The sequence below is a fragment of the Podarcis pityusensis genome (genome assembly GCF_964106645.2).
Source record: "Podarcis pityusensis genome assembly, chromosome: 6".
NCBI classification, from domain to species: Eukaryota; Metazoa; Chordata; class Lepidosauria; order Squamata; family Lacertidae; genus Podarcis; species Podarcis pityusensis.
In genome coordinates this window covers 95,249,896-95,270,017 of record NC_138030.1, presented here as the reverse complement: position 1 = coordinate 95,270,017, position 20,122 = coordinate 95,249,896, and the positions used below count along the sequence as shown (strand labels likewise).

Below are 20,122 nucleotides of genomic sequence, written 5' to 3'. Positions count from 1 at the left end.
ACCTAAGACAAAATAAAAATACATAACACAGTTAAAATAATTATTAAAACCAGGCATTCTGTCAAATAAGTTTGCTTCCCTGAATAACTTGTATTATTTTAAGAGCAAGAGGAATTAAAAACAAGATGACAGAATAATAATCAGTAGCATAAGATATATTCCAGAGTGAAATATAAGGTTCATATTTATACAAAGCATATCAAATAATCATTAATGCCAAATAAACTCAAATTTAGTAGAAACAGTCCCAAGCAGAAGAAATTGAGGAGTCTGCATGACCTCTGGCAGCAAGGATTTTATGAGTCAGTTTTTCAGAAATGGCAATAAGCATGACTTTTAAATCCACAAATCCAGAGAGTAACAGGATGTTTCCTTCCATCCTTGAGAGATCACTAAATGAGCAGTAACCAACAGATACAGAGAAGTAGGGTCAGCGATGACACCATCAGAAATGGATGAAAAACACAACTTTGCATCCAAGGTGACCTGTTTGCCAACAATAATGCCAATATAGAACCAGCTTCCAGAACTTGTGTACATAGTTACAGCGCTACCACATATGCCAATATGTTCTTTGTACCTTAAAACCCTGACACCATAAGAAGCAGCTGGCTCTTACAATATGAGCTGGCTGAACCTGTGTTAAAAACCAGTGGACTTGGAGGAGGAGTGGACCAGATCTTGTGCCATTGAGAATCTTTTCATTTGCCTGTAGGGTCCATCTCCCAAACCAATTAAGACTGTAACAGCAGGGAATATATAACAGACACTGCCTTTCTGAATCCTTGCGACAGCTAATCATAAGGTTTTAGGGCTCCCCACAAACTTTTCTCCTTATAACTGCTGCTCTGAGTTTCCTCTGCTGCTGTTCAGCTTGCCTTCTCTTATGCTCTCTTCCCCAGCCCATGCAAATCAAGAATTGTGATGAGATGCTTCAAATCCTCTAATGGGGGCTGAGCGATGACAGCCTTACATTTGTATGTGAGGGAAGATTTGGGAAGAAATGTAGGTGGGAGTGAAATCAATCCTTTCTTGGTTGGCATTTCTGTAGTAAAATCCCCTCTGCCCTGCACACTTTCCCACCTATGGGGGAGAAATAAGACTCCAGAAGGCTGAAATGGAAAGGAACCGGTGAAAAAAAAAATTTTTAAGCCACTGTGGGTGGGTTTATTCTCCCTACCATTACAGTTCAGTTTTGCAGCCCCAGAGCCTGCATTTCCTTTACTAAACATATATTTAAAACTGGGAGTCTGATTATGTACAAAATTATGCCTTACATTACCTAGAAGTCTTTGCCAGCCAGAACAGGAAGAGTTTCAGTGGATGTTTTAGTACAAAACCTCTGGAGAGCACCAGATTGGCAAAGGTACACTGGATGTTGTTAAATATATATAATAATGGTGGACACTATTGCCCAGTCAAACAGCACTCCTTCAGTTTCAACCTCTGTCAATCTAAGTCGTGTGGGTGGCAGTGATGGCCACCAACATGGATGGCTTTAAAAGAGGATTGGACAAATTTATGGAGAATTAGGCTATTGATGGCTAGTAGCCATTGTGGCTATGCTCTGCCTCCACAGCTGGAGAGAGCAATGCTTCTGAATGTGTTGCTGAAAGTCACAGGAGGGGAGAACGTGCTCTTGTGCTCAGATCTTGCTTGTGGGCGTCCCATTGGGGCATCTGATCCGCCACTGCCAGAACAGGATGCTGGGCTGAATGCAATTACAGATTTCTCATCTGCAGCTAATGATCCAGCCTGGCTCACCTTATATTCTTACGCTTCCTCAGCCACCACTGCTCCTTCTCCTCCTCTGAAATATGGAGGTACAACGGACTCTATTTGCAACTGTGGGGGACTTAGTATTTAAAGTAGGGCGGCGGGGTGGGAAAAACATTTTTGAAGGACCTGAAGTGGTTAAGAGCGTTTCTACTAGGGCCTGGTAGAGACCACGGTTCCAATCCTCCCTCTCTGCCCACGAGCTTCACTGGGAGTGGCCCTGGGTCACAGTCACTGCCTCAGGCTGATCTTCCAACAGAGGAGTTGTGGAGATTCCTACATCGCAGGGAGTTGGACTAGATGACTCTTGAGGGGCCCATTCCAACTCTACAATTCTATTATCCTATGGAGGAGGAAGGCGGGAGAGCCACGCAGGCCACCTTGCGGTCTATCTATCTATCTATAATAAATGAATATATAAATTCTATATGACTATAATTCAACAGGCAGCCTTCGCTTTCGCCCTCGCAGAAAAAACCACAGCACGGCTTCTCCGAGACTGAACCCGGAAACTGCGCATCCAGAAAAACGAGACGCGCCTCTTCCGTTTCCATCTCCCCCTCCCAGAGTTCTCCCTCTTCCGCTTCCTGTATGGGCGCGTTGCGACTATTGGCTGAGCTGGGCGCGGAGCAGTGACGATTAGGGTCAGGAAGTTCGGGGGCGGGACGGGGCGAGGAGAGCAGCGCGGCCGGCGCGGTTCTGATTGGGCGAGCCAGGCGTCGCCGCTTCGGCGTCTCCTCCGGGGCGGGGGCGGCGCATGCGCGTGCGCGAGTCGGCTTGGTGGCGCCCCTGGTCCAGCCATGGAGGAGGTGAGGCGGAGGCGCGCGGCCCGCGGGCGGGCGGGGGAAGAAGGGCCGTTGGGCGCCTGGAGGGGACCGGCGGGGGCCGCTCAGGGGCGGAGAGGGAGGAAGAAGGGGGCTCCTGCTCATGTGCAGAGCGCGGGAGAAAGGACCCCTTTGGGAATGGTACGAAAGAGGCGGGTGGGAGGGAGAGGAACGAGATGAAATAAAACAGGACAAAGCGAGGCCAAAGAGGCCGGGCGACGACGCCAATGCCTTCCCCAAGCACAGAAGGGGAATTCTGTTCCAGATGGTGGCGCATTGGGGAAATGGCGGGGCTGGGAGAGACCGGCGTGCTAGAAACTCAGATATATAAGCTAGGCACCCAAAGGCCCCTTAAACCGGAGTCACCATCACCACAACAGGATGTGTATTTGCCAGGGGGTTGGACATGATGACCCTCGGGGTCCCTTCCAGTTCTATGATTCTGTTATCTCAACTACATTGCTTGATTGTAGTTTGCTCTTACAATGATTCACTTGTCCCAGTACGCAAGAACTGTGGTCTGTGAGCTTCATTTGGGAGGCCTGTGGAAAGGTTGCTGCAGTGTCAAGTATATCTGTACTCAGCCCTGCACTTACTTTCCTTGATGGGATGATGGAGGACTAAGATGTCCATGATTCTCACAGCAGTGCAGACGGACGAGACAAAATCTTTAAAGCTAAATCTAAAGCTGCCTGGTTTATTCAATGGTGGCAATCTAGTCTTTTATATATGTTATGTGTTTGGATTATCAATGCATTTGGATGATTTTACGATTTTATTGTTTAAACTTATGCCAATAAAGGCTAATAACAATAACAACGTACATCTTTTGCCGCACACAAGTCAACTGGCTTGATGGAAATGTCAGTCGCCAACCTGGTGCCCAGACATCTCCATGTACAGTCGTACCTTGGTTCCCGAACACCTTGGTACACGTATGTTTTGGCTCCCGAGTGCCAAAAACCTGGAAGTAAGTGTTTGGGCTTTCGAATGTTTTTTGGAAGCCAAACGTCCGGTGCTGCTTCTGCTTGAGTGCAGAAAGGTCCTGCAGCCAATCAGAAGCCACACCTTGGTTTTAGGAAGTTGAACAGATTATGATCAAGAACCAAGGTATGACTCTATTTATAACTGGACCCACACCAGTAGCAAAATGTGCCTGGCCCCTAGGGAATTTCGAACACTGGGACCTTGGGCTGCACCTGCTCTCACCCACACCCGCCTCACAGGGTTGTTGTTTTGAGGGTGAAGTGGGAGGAGAACTATGTTCGCCTTCTTGAGCTCCTTGCAGGGTGGGGGGGGGGAGGAAAGAAGGTGGGATATACATGTAATTAATAATTAAATAATTTCCCACCCTTTAAGATGCTGCTTTTTCATTTATTTCTTTTGACTGAGATATATATAGCTCAGAAACTTTCGAACAGGCTTGGGAGGGCTCTACGTGACTTGACAAACAGCTAGCAATAAAACTGGGCTGTCTCTGGTTGAATCTTGCCTTAGCCGTGCATGATGCCCTGGACTTCTTAGGGCTCGCTGCAGTTACTGTGGAATGGTGACCTATGTAATCACTGAAGTTGTCCTTCAAGCCGAGAAATAAATTTGGGGCAAGTAAACAACAATTGATGACCTCCTTCTACCGGTCCACAATAGAAATTGTCCTCTCATGTTGTATCACAGTGTGGTACGTTGGCTTGACAGCCACGGACAGAAAGTCTTTACAGAGGGTGGTGAATACAGCACATGATATCATGGGCTTCTTTGTACGATATTTAGTGATACTTTAGTTGGCCTGATTAAGTTATTTCCTTAATGTGCTTTTTGTGGTTTTAACTGTTTGTTGTTCTGCACTTCGTGCTTTGATTGCACTGTATGGATTGTTTTAATTCTTTATCAGCACTTGCTTTCAAGGCAGCTTACAGATTTGTGTGCTCTGTGTGTTTCATCCAGCTACATAAAGATTTAGATGAGGTGAAAGAGCTTTTGAAAAAAGCATCAAGAAAGAGGGTTCATGATGTGTTGCTGTCAGAAAAGAATAAGATAGAAAAAGAAATCAAGAACCAGTTACCAAGCAAAATAAAAGCAGAAACATCTGAAGAAGAAAGACCAACTCCAACAGGATACACAGTGAAAATCAACAATTATGGTAGGTCTGATCCACCCATACCTTTTGAATTAATACAAGAGATTCAAGAGAATATCAACATCTTGTAAACTGCTTAGTAAACTGCTTAGCATCACAGCCAGTGTATATAATTTTTTAATCCATGAATCATAGGTTGGATTATATATGGAAAAGTAGGTTATTGTGCAGAGATTGATATACTTTTTATGTCATGAACAAGGGATTTTTTGTGATCCCACATGAGCACATGAAAACCATAATAACTGTTACTTGATGCATACCGTATTTTCTGGTGTATAAGACGACTGGGCATATAAGACGACTCCCAACTTTTCAAGTTAAAATATAGAGTTTGGGATATACTCGCCGTATTAGATTATCCCTCTTCCAACGCCTGCAGCCAACTAGAGGCAGCCAGTCTTTTCATCCCTGTACGCACACCACAGCTGGGGCGCTGGGGGCCTCGCAGGAGGATCAGGGGGAGGGGCGGATGGAGGGGAGGACTTCAAAGCCCTGCTTGCCTCATCCCTCCTCCATCCTCGGTGGCAGCCAGAACATACGGTATATATCTCTCTCTCAGTATATTAGTCAATGTTTCCCCCTCATGATCCGTCTCCTTCAATCGCTCTCCGTATGAGGGCGGGAAAGGAGGAGGAGAAGCTGCCGTCCCTCTCTTCCCTCACGGACCCACCTGCCTTGCCTCACGGTGCCCCAACGGCCACCCAAGCAGCTGCTTACCTGCCCCGCGCACGCACGAGAGAGACCCACGTGCCCCCGTCCGCAGTTCCCCCCCTTCTAGCTCCCCCTCCCCTCCGCCCTTTCGTAAGAGGGAAGAGAAACAGTGCAGGGCTCGTAAGCGCAGTTCACACAGGTGCCCCCCCCTCACACCAGCTGCCTGAAAGCGTGCTCGCTCTCTCTCTTGCCTGAGCTCGGCAGTGTCCATCCATGGGGGGGGGGGCAGTGAGAAAGAGACACACACAAATGTAGAAAATGCGCATACACACTGCCCAAGGCAGGTGTTGCTTCAGTAGTCCATGTGGGTGAGCAGGGAGTTCGGCACTTGGGAGGCATAGCGAGCCGTGAGAAGGGATTTCCCTTCTCTCCCCCCCCCGCTTCTTTTGGGGACAATGGTTCGCTCCGGCTCCTCCTGCCTCTGCTTTGAAGGTGCTCTGAGGGACATCTGAGGAGCTGCCCTCCGGTCCCATGTCTTGTGGGGGGAGCATGGGCAGCCGGTGGAGAGCTTCCCATTGGACTTTACTGCTGTGGAGGGCAACACTCAGACGACCCCCACAACCATACCCAGTGTATAAGACAACCCCCGACTTCCTGGGTTAAAAAGTCGTCTTATACGTTGGAACATACGGTAATTGTTTCCTGGCAACTCCAGTTTACATTAAAAACAAACATGTTTCTAGCCCTCATGGTTGCCTTGCCAGAATTGTTTGCAGAGGTGTGGGCAGTGCCTGCTACAATCTTAGACGATGAAGAAATTGCTCACTAAGATCATCACCTAGGGAGAGCAGTTTGGAATGAATGTAATAAATACAGCTTTCTTTTAATCCCTTTAGCTTGGGATCAGTCAGATAAGTTTTTGAAAATCTACATCACTTTAAGTGGAGTTCAGCATCTGCCAGCTGAGAATGTGAAGGTGCACTTCACAGAAAGGTGGGTATTTCATTAAATGCCAGGAAGTACAGATTGTGTCTTGAATCATTTCTTGCTTTGTTTGTCCCTGGCTGCTTGTTCCCATATTAAGATGTTTCAGAAGCTAGTGAAATAGTTCCCAAGTATTAAATTTCCTTCGCAAACTGATGTACAGTATATGAATATATTTTGAAAAGAAGATATAATTGATCCTTGAATAGGTCTTATGCATTGGTAAGAAGAAAGAAAATTTCTTCTCTCCTCCCCTCATCACTCTCCAGACATCTTTCATATCTTTCCTTTTCATAATTTTAGCTAATCCTGTAATGTTATTACATCTTTCCTCTGGATTTGACTTATCCAATTGTTTATCTAATACTATATTGAAATCTCCTGCCATAATCATATAGCCCATATATTCAAATCCTCCATTTCCTTAAACATTTTATGAAAAAATTCCACCAGATTTTCATTAGGAGCAGAAGTATTAATTATAGTGTATTCTTCCCCTGCCATTGTTCCCTGAATTATAATGTATTTTCCTTCAGGATCTTTCTTCATCTTTAATATACTAAACCCTCATCTCTTTGAAATTATAGTTGCTACTCCTCTTGATTTTGAAGTACCCTATGCTTTCTCATAATTATTTATACATCTCAATTTGATGCCTTTTTTCTTTAGATTTCACCCCCAGCTCCTCGTTCCTCCTCTGAATTCCATTTCCATTTTTTCTGCTTTCCTTACTTCCATCTCTACTTTGTTTCTCTTTTCCGCTTGCCATAATTGCTTTGTTGATTGAGCTCTGGTTAATTGCTGGACACTTCGATCTGATGGGTGCTTTCCCCCCCTCACCCAATTTATTTTGCTGTTTTGCCTCACGGGACTTGTCTATTAGCATCTAGCCAACTCAGCTGCGTCATCGAATCGTTATTTACTGTGTCTTAAAGTCACACTAATTTCCTTACAGTTTAATGCGAATATCTCTGGGCTTGACTTTTACCTGCTTCTGTTATCTTTGTAGTATTTATTGTTGTTTTTCCCTTTTGAGCTCTTTTGCTTCAGTTACCGTATTTTTTGTCCCATAGGACGCTCCGTCCCATAGGACGCACCTAGTTTTTTGGGGGGGAAATAAAGGAAAACTTTTTTTCCTTTATTCCCCCCCCCCCCAAAAAAAAACCAGGTCGGGGAAACCAAACCAGGTTGGGGAACAGTGGTATGGCTGCGTTCCGCCTCCCCGCTGTCCCCCAAGCTTGTGGGGCTGCCCGATGTCTGCCCGAAGCGCGGGGCGCTCTGCTTCAGCGCGCTCCGCGCTCTGTGCAGCAGGCTGCTATCCGCAGCCTAGGGAGCCCTGCAGGAACTCCTGTGGGCTCCCCAGGCTGCGGATAGCTTCCCGAAGGGCAGGGCGCTCTGCTTCAGGGCGCCCGCGCACCGGACGGCAGGCTGCTATCCGCAGCCTAGGCAGCCCTGTGGGAACTCCCGCGGGCTCCCCAGGCTTGCTGATAGCTTCCTGAAGGCTGGAGAGCGAGAGGGGTCGGTGCACACCGACCCCTCTCGCTTTCCAAGCTTCAGCGAAAGCCTGCATTCGCCCCATAGGACGCACACAGATTTCCCCTTCATTTTTGGAGGGGAAAAAGTGCGTCCTATAGGGCGAAAAATACGGTATGTCTTATATGTTACTCTAGATTTGTGATACTAGATTTTAGGTGCAGAGCAATTTATCCCCCCCCCCCTTCCATGTCAGCTTTCTCTGAATTTGATAGATCATGGCTGTGCCTTTATGATTAATCTTTTCTTCCTTCTAGATCATTTGATCTGCTGGTGAAGAATCTGAATAACAAGAACTACACTATGACATTCAACAATCTTCTGAAACTGATCTCTGTGGAAAGCAGCTCGTGGAAGGTAAACACTTCTTTTCAAGTACATGCTAACGTTGTAGATTCCTACGATTTCCACAGCTTAGGGCTGCTTCCTGTGTTACTACCTGCTGCAGATTAGTCATTAGGCACTTGCTAGGAGGTGAGCCATCAGTTCTGTAACTTGTGGTTTCACGATGGATAGATACCCTTTCTTGATAGGCTTCCTGCCCATATATTTACGTTCTGTTTTCAATATTGCTGGGCAATAGAGGAGAGTCAGCCGCATACCTCAGAAGCCCACTTGTCCCTGAGGTCACAAATCTGGGCTGTACCACTTGACATAACAAGAGAGTCTTTCACAAAGAAACCAGTCTGTTGGGAAGAATGAACAGTATCCGAAGAAGAGCTTCCATTAGCACAATGGTTTCCCCCCTCCCTAAATCTGCTCTGGAGAGCTGTGGGAGATAGCGTGGAGTTACGCTGCACAGCCACAAGTCCATGCACTAGCAGAAGCACTTTGTTCGATGCCATCCAAGGGGCCTAGTCTCATTCATGTTATATATGTGGTTTCTTAGGCTTTAGCAGGCAGTATTGAACTTGATACAGTGTTCTCGAAGCTACGAACATGAGTTTGACCAAACTGCAGGAGGCAGTGGAAGACGGGAGTGCCTGGCGTGCTCTGGTCCAGGGGGTCATGAAGAGTCGGATACGACTAAACAACTAAACAACAACAACAATTGAACTTGATAAGGATAGATTCTTTCTCTTGGGTGCAGCTGAAAGAAATTTTTGCTGCACCCAAGAGAATGCACATACTGTATCTCGCAACCTACAAATTACAATCATGTGACCTGTCTAGTGGAGAAACAACATTTGTATATAAGAGAGCATTTATTCTGAGATTTGTGTAGAGAATTAACGCAAAAAAATGTTCAGATTGGTGAAAACAATTACCTTGTCTTAAATTACTGACAACGAACATACTGCTAACACGAGCCCCATTCTGAATGTTTCACAACAAATTCAGTGGGTGGCTTTGGCTGGCAAAAGTGTTGCACAGGATTAGTCTAATTTATACTTTACATGTGAGCGAAAATTGCTCATACAATGCCATCTCTCCTGCTCATTTTGCCCCTTTTTCGTTGTTGCTGCCTGTTGTCCATATTCTATATTTTAACTCACATAACTGAATTGTCATTCTTTAAATACTATTAAAAATAAAGTTATTGATACTTAGCCTGTTCGGTAATTCTGCCACCTAGTTTCACTTTTTGTAGTGCTTCTCTTATTTTTGCAGATCAAAACAGATATGATATTGATATTATGTAGGAAAAAGCAAGAGGAAAAATGGGAGTGCCTAACACAAGTTGAAAAAGAGACTAAGGAGAAGGAGTAAGTGCACCTCTGTTTCTTCTTCTGTTGCATTGTGTTTGGTAGAAAAAAAGGACTTGCAGATTAGGCTTGTTAACCCAAAGTGGTGTTGATCCATGCAAAATATTTGTCAGTTGAGCTGGTGTTTGATGCTGAGAGTTATTGTCGTGGTGTTGCCAGTTGTGGCAATCAAAAGACTTTGAGGCAAAAGTCTAATCCAGGTTCCATTATTAGTGGCTCAAATTGTGCCACTTCAATAATCTTGTCTGCTGAGTATTCCTGATAGGCATCTTTTTAAGTCTGCTCTGCCAGATCATCTTATTTAGAACTTGTTCATTTTCATAATAGAATTCAATTCCATGTCTTTAAAAAAATTTTATTTTTTAAAAAAAGCCAGTCAGCGCCCTCAGGTTTCAAACTGCTGCCTGTGGGCGATTGCAGGATCCAAGCTATGCGTTTTTCGATGGAACCGCTGGGCTAAGATGGCTCAATTCCACGTCTTTCTAAACTGCAACACAATGAGCTTTTAATCTTTGCTTGTAACATTTATTGCAGAAACCGTTTTTTCCTACTGGTGGTTCTTGCTACTCATACCTGAAATAGGCCACAGTATTTTTAATGAAATCTTCCCTGTGTCCTTACAAGAACATGAATACTTAATATTCCACTAAATATATGCAAAACCTGGTTGCTTGTTTTGCTGCACAAAAGGGCCATGTCACTCTCTGGAATTAATACTACATTGAATGCCAGATGTTCAGGAACTAATTTGTCCTGTAGCAAAACCCAAGGTTCTCAATATACAAAACAAGCTTCCTGGGGGATATATGGATAGTTTACCAGAGTGGTTGCAGGTGTGGTGTAATGCAGAAGGAATAGTAAGTGCAAGTGACAGGTTTAATGTCTGTACGTTTTCATGTTCCCACCTCTTACTCCCTGAGAGGTCTGATCTATGTACTTTTAACATTTGTATTTTGATTATAAGAGAGGGCACAGATTCATATTTGGGAGTTGGGAGGCTTGTAAGCAGAAGTGGGGAGAAACAAGACAGTAATTGAAAGTTATCCAGGCTTCATCTCTCCCAGCCAGTTGCTCTTAGTCTAATCCTAACAATCCCTCTGTATATGTTCCACTGATTTTTAATAAAACTTTCAGGTAAACAGGTTTAGGATTGGAGCTCTCATTATTTTACTGTTTGCTTACTTGTACGTATTTAAATCTTAATGCATACCAAACTTTGTGTGTAACTGGTGATGTAATTATTTTCTGTATGTTTGTATGCTCTAGGAAAGCTGCTTATGACACCTCGGACCCGAGTGAAGGGTTGATGAATCTCCTGAAAAAGATGTATGCTGAAGGCGATGATGAAATGAAGAGGTCCATTAACAAAGCCTGGGTTGAGAGCCGAGAAAAGCAAGTCAAAGATGATTTACCAATAGATATTTGAACAAATACCCATCTTAAATGTACATCTTTTGTATGGGGCTTCTGCTGAGATCAGAGAAAGTGTGCTGTTTACATAATCTTCTGCGTAAAAACAAGTTTTACATTTCAGATTGGAGATGGGAAATAAAGCATGCAGAAAGGCTTTTCCTTCAAATGTGTTGCCCTTTTTCCATAAAGCTTTAAGTGCTTTTTGTGAAATTGATAAAAATAAGTAAGCTAGTTTGAGTGCAACTGTCTGTTGTCTGAAATCAACATCTACTTACTACCCACACCTGCCCAAGTTCTGTATAAGAAACTTTCACTTCTAACCATTGAGGAAATAGGTTTCAGGGCATGTATGCGTAATCTGTATGTACAGACAAGGGAAATAGAAAGCTTCATATGCTTTTCTCAGAGATTGATGGTGCCCATTTCAAGAGCACTATTGAAGCATGCAGATTAACTAGCATGTAATAGGACTGTTAAGTACATTGCTGGGAGGCTCCAGGGGGCAGGGTTATTGATGTTTCACTCTGGCTTCCTCCTCTGTGCTGATGAGGATTTGTGCCAATCTGTCCTTATGGAGATATTCAGTGAGGACAGTGATGGACTGAACAAGCTGTAATGTAATTATTGCAATAGTCAAAATAACAGGACCTTGAGGTCCTAGACCCACCAACAGGAATTGCAAAATATAGGATAACTATATTTACTTAAACCCCCGTGTTCCTAGCCATTGTTTTTGGACCATGCACTCCATCTAGCGGCAGTGAGAGCTGCACCGATCCATTTAGCAGTTTAGTCAGGAAGAAAATATATGTAGTAACTATGTAGTGTATCTGAATTCTGTGTCCATGTGATATTTTCAGATTTGCTAGCAATATACACCCTGCAACAATGTAATGTTATATATCAAACCTTAAATGCAAAGGACAAACAAAATCCAAGCGTGGGACTGCTTTATTTTTCCATGTCATTTTTAAATGTACAAGAGGAGCAAGTGTGGCAGGTTTGACAAAATTAAACAAGGTTGCCCCCTTCTAGCTAAGGGTCTTCTACCAATGGGTCTATCCCCCCCCCCTCCTTACATGCTGCAAGTTATATAACGTGTCTTTAATTCATCCTAGGAGTTGAAATAGAACTCAGTTTTGTCTTTTTTGAAGAAAAGCCTTGTTGGTGGTGGCTCACCACATTGCTCTCTGTACTCCAGAGAGCTGTGCATGGTCAGCCAGATGGCGGAAGACAATTCGGCTTAACCTCCATCGCCACACTACAGCTCGTGCCCGGGATGTCAGAACACATCGATTACGGATCCTCGCCGGGCAGGTGTCCCGGGGAAGGGCAGCAATCTCTTTTTCAGCCACTTCCTGGAACAAATAAAAACAGCGGTAATGCCCATCGGTAGTCCTGGAGCTACTACAGGCAGCACCCCATTTACACACCATCTATTGGCATTCAATCTGCTGAAACCTGGAAATGGGGAGACCATAGAGAGTCCTAGTGACTAGCGAGGAGACCCTTTGCAGAGCCTGAAGAGGACATCCTCTTTGGGCTGTGGGGAGGGTCTCCTTGCAAGCCACTAGGATTTTCTAAGGTGCTTCCCATTTATGCACATTTCACTGACTCATACAGAGGTCCAGAATGTAACCCCTGTGTAAATTGGGAGACACATGTAGTATATATCATTCACAAGGACACTGTCTCTTAAAAGTTTAGCAACACAGGAAGGAAATGTGACAGCAACAGCAGTTTTACAACCACTATGGTTGTGACAAATCAAAGCTTCAATTCCCCCAGGTAGGAATCTGCAAACTCACAGGCAAAAATAACATGTGTCTCGAATCTGTTCCACTACTGAACTCCTCTTACTGTCAGAAAGTTTTTCCAAATGTTTAGTCTGAATCACCTTTCTTGTAACTTGAAGCCATTGCCTCGAGTTCTACCCTCCAGAGCAGGAGAAAATAAGCTTGCTCCAACTTCCATGTGACAGCCCTTAAGAAAATGGCTATCTCAGTCTCTTCTTTTCCAGGCTAAACATAACCAACTCCTTCAAGCGATCCTCGTATTTTCTTAATTTTTTTGCAAGGGAGAGTTGAGAAAAATGAGGAAATATGGAGGGGGAAAAGGGAGTGAAGATGAAATTGGGGGTGCAAGGGGGTTTGTGAAAAAAGAGGGAGTAGGAGGCGTGGGAATAGGGTGGAAGATGAAAGGGATGGTGGCTTCATACCTGGGCAGAAGATGAAAAGCGTGCATAGTTGCAATGTGTAGGTGGAGGTAGATTCAGGATGTTACTGTGTGGGAAGTTTGTGTGCAAGGCTGCTTGCACAAAAGGAGAGGGAAGAAGCATGGACATGGGGCGAAGGTAAAAACGAGAGCAAAGCAGGGTTGCAAAACTGAAGAGAGAAGCCGCTTCAGAAATGGGAAAGTGAAAAGCAATCTTAGGCGTATAGAAAACAAAAGAGCTTTCATTATGCCTTTTAAATTTAAGAAAGAGTACAGTCTGGAACAGAATAACCAGTAAAAAACTGCCTGGAATTTTTAATTGAAGGACACAATGAGAAAGGTTTTAAATGCATAATAGATGCCACTTCCGGGAACCCACCACAATAAAGACACAATAACTTAAAACAAAATTACAGAATTCCAAACTGATCCTCAGTGTAATACTGTAACTGCACACAACTGGCTACCTTCTTCCATACTATTATTTGCTTAGTGGACTCTTAGCTCCTGGAAAGAATAGAAATTGGATAAACCAATGACTAAAAAAGTATGTAAAAGCAATGGATGTACTGTGGGAAATGAATCAGGAGATGATTCTGTTCATAACTTGTTCATAACCTACAATGGTTATATCATACTGAAATAAAATATATTTCTGAATCTGTGATGTAGATGGGGAGGGGATGACTGGTTCGTTGCTACAATCAAGAATATCTTAAAACAGTATTTTCATCTTACCTGGAGTTCTTTGGGCAAAATTTTGTTTTTCCTAAGGGAATTCAGCCGCAGCCTCTGATCTGCATATTCAAAAGCCATCTTCCTTCTCTTAACATCACGTACCATCCTCCAGTCAACATAATAACCCCTTACTTGTCCAACACATGGTATGCGGAAGATCTATTATTATAACAAAAATAAATCAGGGTCAAAGTGTGGTACATTTTGTGCAAGTCATCAGTTGCAAGCGTCCAGATATTCATCATTGCATCTGTTCTTTTAAAAGTAATTATACTTTTATCTGATTTGCTGACAAACGGTTTTCCAGATTTAGCCTTGGGAGGGAAAGACCACGAAAGTGTGAGCCCACAAATAATTTACTAGCCTACCCACCTGGAGACGCAATTGTTTGTAATTTGTAGCACCCTGATGGGGTGACTCACGGGGAATAAATGCCTGGCTAGCAGAGGGCACTACAGTACAATATTTCCTACAGGCAACCAAGCAAAAGACTATTTACATTCCTGAGTTTATTCTGGGAGGGGGGAGAGACAGACTTTAGTGTGGGCTTGTGTTTGGGGGCCAGTAACTCACGGGACGAAATCCCGGCTTTCTGTCCCCCAAGGCCAACCTCCACCAACCTGAAACACAGCAGCTGACACCTCCAAGCGAAATGAGACGCTCGTGTCCTTCACCCCCCCCCCCCGAGCACAGGCCTGGAAAGGACGGGGCTCATGGCGCCAAACTGTGTGTTTTTTTCTAATTGTCGCCTTTTCCACGTTCCCAATCTGTCAGCCGCCTCGAGCCCCTCTCGGGAGAAAGGCGGCGCACAAAACAACCCGTTTGCTAAACACCCGCCAGGCGCGGCTCCGTCTCTGAGGGGCTGAAACTTGACAACCCGCAGCCAAGGCCCCCCCCCGGCGCGGGGGAAAGGGCGGCCCCCCAGGAGGAAACACGCGCGACCGCGACCCTCACCTGACGAGACGCCGCCTGCAGCACCAGCACCGCCGCCGCCATCTTGCGCCCCGCCGGCCCACAATGCTGCTCGCCAACGGCGGCGCGAAGGAGAGCTGCGCATGCGCTGCCAGCAGTTAGGCGGAGCTACTCAAGTATAAGGCACGGCGGTGTGGCTGTGAAGCGCGCGGCCCCGCCCCCTTTGCCCCCGCCATACTAGCCTCCAACGGCGTCGCGGCAGACTGCGCATGCGTCGCCAGTAGTTAGGCGGAGCTAACTGCGCCTAGTGGGACATAGAGATGCTGCAGGAGAGGTGCGCTCGCACTTGAAGGAGAGAATGCGGGAAGTTCAGCTAAAGCGGAGAAGGGAAGCTTGTTTGGGGGCGGGGAGGGAAAAAGCAAAGTGAGAATGATAGAAATTTATAGGCGAAATATGTGATATAATAGAGGAACCTGTATTAGGTGAAATAGGTGATATAATGCAGTACGTAAAAGGGATGCGTACAAAAACAGCATGGAAGGAAAGGCGGGGAGCCAAATCCCAGAGAAATGGATAACAAATTTGAAACTGGTGAAAGTAATGAAATATAATTTAAAAATTAATATAGAGAATAATAGAATTCAAGGGAACCCCAGGGGTCATCTAGTCCAATGCTGGAATCTCAGCACACAGCTCCCCATGCAGTTTGAAGCAATACCAGACCCTGCTTAGCTTTGCAAATGTGTTAGCAGCCTATCACATTTTGGAACTATTATCTTGCAAAGTCAGCCAAATAAGAACACTTTAAAAAAACTCCCAGAATAGAAAACAGAAGACAGCAAGTGAATAATAAAAGGAAATGTGCCTTTTGTAGTGCACAAAAGCTTAATAATACACGTTTGTCAGCTGCACACTGCAAGACTATTGTTTATGTTGCAGCAACAGGCTAGCAGGGGTACCTGTGGTGTGTGAAACCATTCCTGCCTGGGGCGCAATATTGCCTGCACTGATGGGCAGCAGCTGTCCGGGGCTTCAGGCAGGAAACATCTGCAGAGACAGCGGATATTCAAGCAGAGACCTTCTTCTGCACAGAAAGCAGATGCTCTACCAGTGAGCCATGAGCCTCATAACTGCCCAACCTCTTTATTTACGGGATCTTTGAACTTCACGAAATGAGTTTTTTGTAGGGAGAAGGCAGGTTGGAAATGAATTCAAATAAATTTAGCACAATACTGAGCCAAAAAGGGACCCCAGAGCAGCTAGCAGGTGTGCACAAATAAGACAGCAGCTGTGTACACACCATATGTTTAAAGAACATTTCTCTCTGCCCCTACCCAAAATCCTGGGAACTGTAGTTTGTTATGGGTGATAGGAATTGTAGCTCTGTGAGGGGTAAACTACAGTTTCCAGGATTATTTGGGGGAAGTCTTGTGCTTGGAAAATGTGTATGCAGACAGTCTCTGCCCTCAGGCTTAGTCTAAAAAGGCAAAATACAAAAGGAATACAGTCCTGAATGGCTTGGGTTCTACATCATATCATGATCATTTTCTCTTCGTGTCATAGGCTTGCAATATTCTGCTTGTTCTGATGCTCAGATGTGAGCCCATTTTCACAAAGCTGTTCGACCAGCGTAATACTGCTTGTGCTCAAGATTGTATTCAGGACATTCCCATGACTCAGCCTCTGGATGTGAATATTTCTGTTTACCCTCTCTTGTGTTCTCAAGTTATTATCTTTCATTTGTATTCAGATACACCTATCCAATTACTAAAACCACACAAGCAGAATATTAAATGCAAAGGGCACCCAAATGTAGAAATGGCTACAACATTTACAACATATGTAGGAAAAGACCACAAGAACTTACTCTGCAAATAATTCTAAAACTTCACCCTGCAGTAAAAATTAATGTAAACCCTCCCCCCAATAAACCTTTCATCGCCTGTTGCAAAGATCCACCTTGACAGTGTTTCGACCTCAGTTTGACTGCTAACTGTGCCAAAACGTGGGGGTTATGCATGATATCAGAATGTTGTGTGAGTGTTCAGTCTAGGTCACCCAGTTGCTGCCCCCTTCAGGTAAGTTGCATAAATGCCAGTGTCTTGTAAGCAGTTGCACAGGTATCTGACCCCCTGCCTCTGGCTGTGGTGGGCAGGGGGGAAAGAAAGGGCACATCCTCTCACCAGAATGGCTCTCATGGTCAGAACATTCCCCCAAATATGCTCCCATGGACACACATTGTTCGGTTATTAATAAGTCCATAGTGCTGGCCATGCGTCAGGCAACCGACACTGACAGTCCTACTCACAGATATCTGATGGAGAAACCTGTAGCATCAATTTGTGGCCACTCATTGGCTATGTCTCCATGACCTCTTTGCAGCCTCACCAAGTCTAGTGGCCACCAGCCACACCTGGAAATTTGGTAATGACCGATGCAAAGAGAACAGGCAGACAAGCAACTTTCCAAAATGTGTAGTGCTTTTGGAGTTCTCATACAGCAATCCCGCTTCCCTTCAAAATCATATTTTTGCAATAAGGAAAGTGATGGGAAAATACATTGGGAAAATGCAGTTTTTGAGAAATTTAAAAAGGGGTTCCTAGACTGGAGGTATCCCTTCCAGAAACCCAAAGGAAAAGGATGCAGCTCCAAGGAAAAGAAAGGCCTTTATTGAAATACAAAAGTGCATAGGGATAGCCTCAAAAATAAGGAGGCTGTAAAGAACCACATTCAAAACAATGTTGTTTATACATGCATCACTTCTATTTACTAATCAAAGGATCACAGCAATCTTAATAGTTGCAACCCAACCCTGAACCAATCATTTGATTCTTCAGATCAGCCCCCATCATAATATCATGTGATTACATATAACAATTTTCCAGCGTCTTTATTTAGTAAGACTTTAACTAATTTCCCTATTCATTAAATGTCTTACAATATCCTCTTTCAGCTGTCTACAAAACAATTCAAGATTAATCACAACTGCCATGCATACAATAGGGTTCGAAAAGTAAAAATCCGGACACAAAAGTTGTTCCCGGACATTTCAGCGATTTCCACCCAGACACTGTTTCCAACAGCCAAATCCTGGATATATCACAACCCTGACATACAATGGCCACCCTAGATTCTAACAGCTTATTCTTTTCAATGTTCTGGAAAGGACCTTATGTACAGTACCTAAAAGCAGCTAGTTTTGTTACTGTAAAAGCTAGACAGGCACAGGACATTGCAGTTTAGCTAGGCCATAAACTAAAGAAAGTGTAATAATCAAAATGATAGTCTTATGAAATTATTATTTTCTCCAACAGTGGGATGAAAATTGCTTAACATGGTGTCATCTAAAAACTCCCTGCAAACAGATCAGAATGAAGGCTCATTAAATGGCAGGTGTCACCTAACCGCCCTGCAGACTTTGTGCAAATGCTACAGGCTGAATACTCTGAATACTCAATGAACAGGTTATCTGGGAGCAACCCTTGGTTGCTAGTGGAAAAGTTCCATACTAAGCTTCCATACTAGGCTTCCATACAAGGGCAGCACTTTGCTCCATCTTCACGACGTTTCTTTACCTGCTCATTTTTGCATTCATTATGATCTTTCACATGATGGAAAAGCCATTTCTGAAAATCTAGTGGAATCTGGTGTCTGTGTTGTTTCCATAAAAAAATCATATTGCATTCCCATTGGCTCAGATATTGTGGGAGTTTTGCACTGATGAAATTAGGGATAGTATACTGGCACAAGGAGAAGGGGACGACAGAGGACGAGATGGTTGGACAGTGTTCTCGAAGCTACAAACATGAGTCTGACCAAACTGCGGGAGGCAGTGGAAGACAGGAGTGCCTGGCGTGCTCTGGTCCATGGGGTCACGAAGAGTCGGACACGACTAAGCGGCTAAACAACAGCAACATACTGGCATACAATTCTGGTAAGGTAAAGGGACCCCTGACCGTTAGGTCCAGTCGCAGACGACTCTGGGGTTGTGGCGCTTATCTCACTTTACTGGCTGAGGGAGCCGGCGTACAGCTTCCAGGTCATGGGGCCAGCATGACTAAGCTGCTTCTGGCGAGCCAGAGCAGCGCACAGAAACGTATATTGATCAAAAAGCCACAGTTCCATAACGCAACAAGATACTAGAGTGTAAAAAGAGCATTAGAAATTGGTGAGGAAGCACTAGCTTTATAAACCGCAGGTCTGAATGCAGCCTCAGTTTCCCCTGATAAATGTTTTCTATGTACAGAATTCATATCTGTCTATATATTTTGTCTGTAGCAGCACTCAACCTCGGGAATCCCACCTACAATCTAAAGTGAAGCAGCCCAGAAACATGTTTGCCTCCTCGTCTGCTGTTTGTGAGAACTTGGCCTGGGCTGCTAATAAATTGAGCTCCCCTTTGCCAATGGATATCTGAAGGCAGTATCCAAAACAGCAAACTTACTTACCCACCCTCAAAGAAGTATGGGGAGGTTGGAAGATTTTGCAAGCAGTTCTGATTTTGCAGTAGATCTTCCCTTTTTCTGCTGTACCACAAATTGGCTGAATTTGTGTATGGGTTTGGCAGAGATGGTGCACAAATGTACACCAGCTCTGGCACAGTTCCATCATTACTGACATTGATGATCTCAAGTCTCTGAGCCCCAGGCCTTAGGTAGTCAAAACAGCATGCAAGAGGGAAAGATAATCAGACTTGGGTTTGTGAACATGCACAAGGTTTGCAAGAGTACACAAATCTTTTTTTTTTTTGCAGGGGGGGACGACCTCTATTGCATCTGCAGAAAACAGCAGCAGGAGACTTTTTCAGGTGGTCCGCAATTTAGCGGAACCACCTGCTACATCGGGGCCCAGTACGGGCCACATGATCTCCTGCAATGATTTTGCAAAGTTTTTTGCAGATAAAGTCGCTCAGATTCGGGAAGAGGTAGACGCCACCGTGGGAGCAGGGCCGGGGCGGGAGAGTGCTAGAGTCCTGTCTAGTCAAATTGCGTGGAATCAATTCCAATCTGTTACCTCCGAGGATGTGGACAGGCTGCTTGGACGAGTGAAACCAACCACCTGTCTCCTTGATCCTTGCCCATCCTGGCTTATAAAAGCTAGCCGGGAAGGGCTGGGCGATGGGCTTCGTGGGGTGGTGAATGCTTCCCTCCGTGAGGGAGCCTTCCCAGACCCGCTGAAAGAGGCGGTTATTAAACCGCTTCTTAAAAAACCATCTTTAGATGCGGCCACGA

The 20,122-nt window shown here is 44.7% G+C and overlaps 2 protein-coding genes across 4 annotated transcripts; one reads left to right on the top strand and one right to left on the bottom strand.

Moving 5' to 3' along the window:
* Window positions 1-2,442: 2,442 nt before the first annotated feature.
* On the top strand, window positions 2,443-11,960 carry CACYBP (calcyclin binding protein). 2 transcript variants are annotated; one of them, XM_081012347.1, is made up of 6 exons: window positions 2,443-2,585; window positions 4,545-4,740; window positions 6,288-6,384; window positions 8,166-8,265; window positions 9,520-9,614; window positions 10,881-11,960. In XM_081012347.1, the coding sequence occupies exons 1-6, from the start codon at window positions 2,577-2,579 to the stop codon at window positions 11,038-11,040; spliced, it is 657 nt and encodes a 218-aa protein (XP_080868473.1). In that variant the 5' UTR covers window positions 2,443-2,576; the 3' UTR covers window positions 11,041-11,960. The 2 variants fall into 2 exon arrangements, with proteins under 2 accessions (XP_080868473.1, XP_080868474.1); XM_081012348.1 differs by lacking the exon at window positions 2,443-2,585 and adding an exon at window positions 2,620-2,741.
* Window positions 11,961-15,091, bottom strand: MRPS14 (mitochondrial ribosomal protein S14). 2 transcript variants are annotated; one of them, XM_081012376.1, is made up of 3 exons: window positions 14,934-15,091; window positions 13,980-14,138; window positions 11,961-12,385 (listed from the first exon to the last, which is right to left on the bottom strand). In XM_081012376.1, exons 1-3 carry the CDS (start codon window positions 14,973-14,975, stop codon window positions 12,203-12,205), a joined length of 384 nt encoding a protein of 127 aa, XP_080868502.1. In that variant the 5' UTR covers window positions 14,976-15,091; the 3' UTR covers window positions 11,961-12,202. The 2 variants fall into 2 exon arrangements, with proteins under 2 accessions (XP_080868502.1, XP_080868503.1); XM_081012377.1 differs by having other exon boundaries at window positions 14,958-14,990.
* Window positions 15,092-20,122: the final 5,031 nt, after the last annotated feature.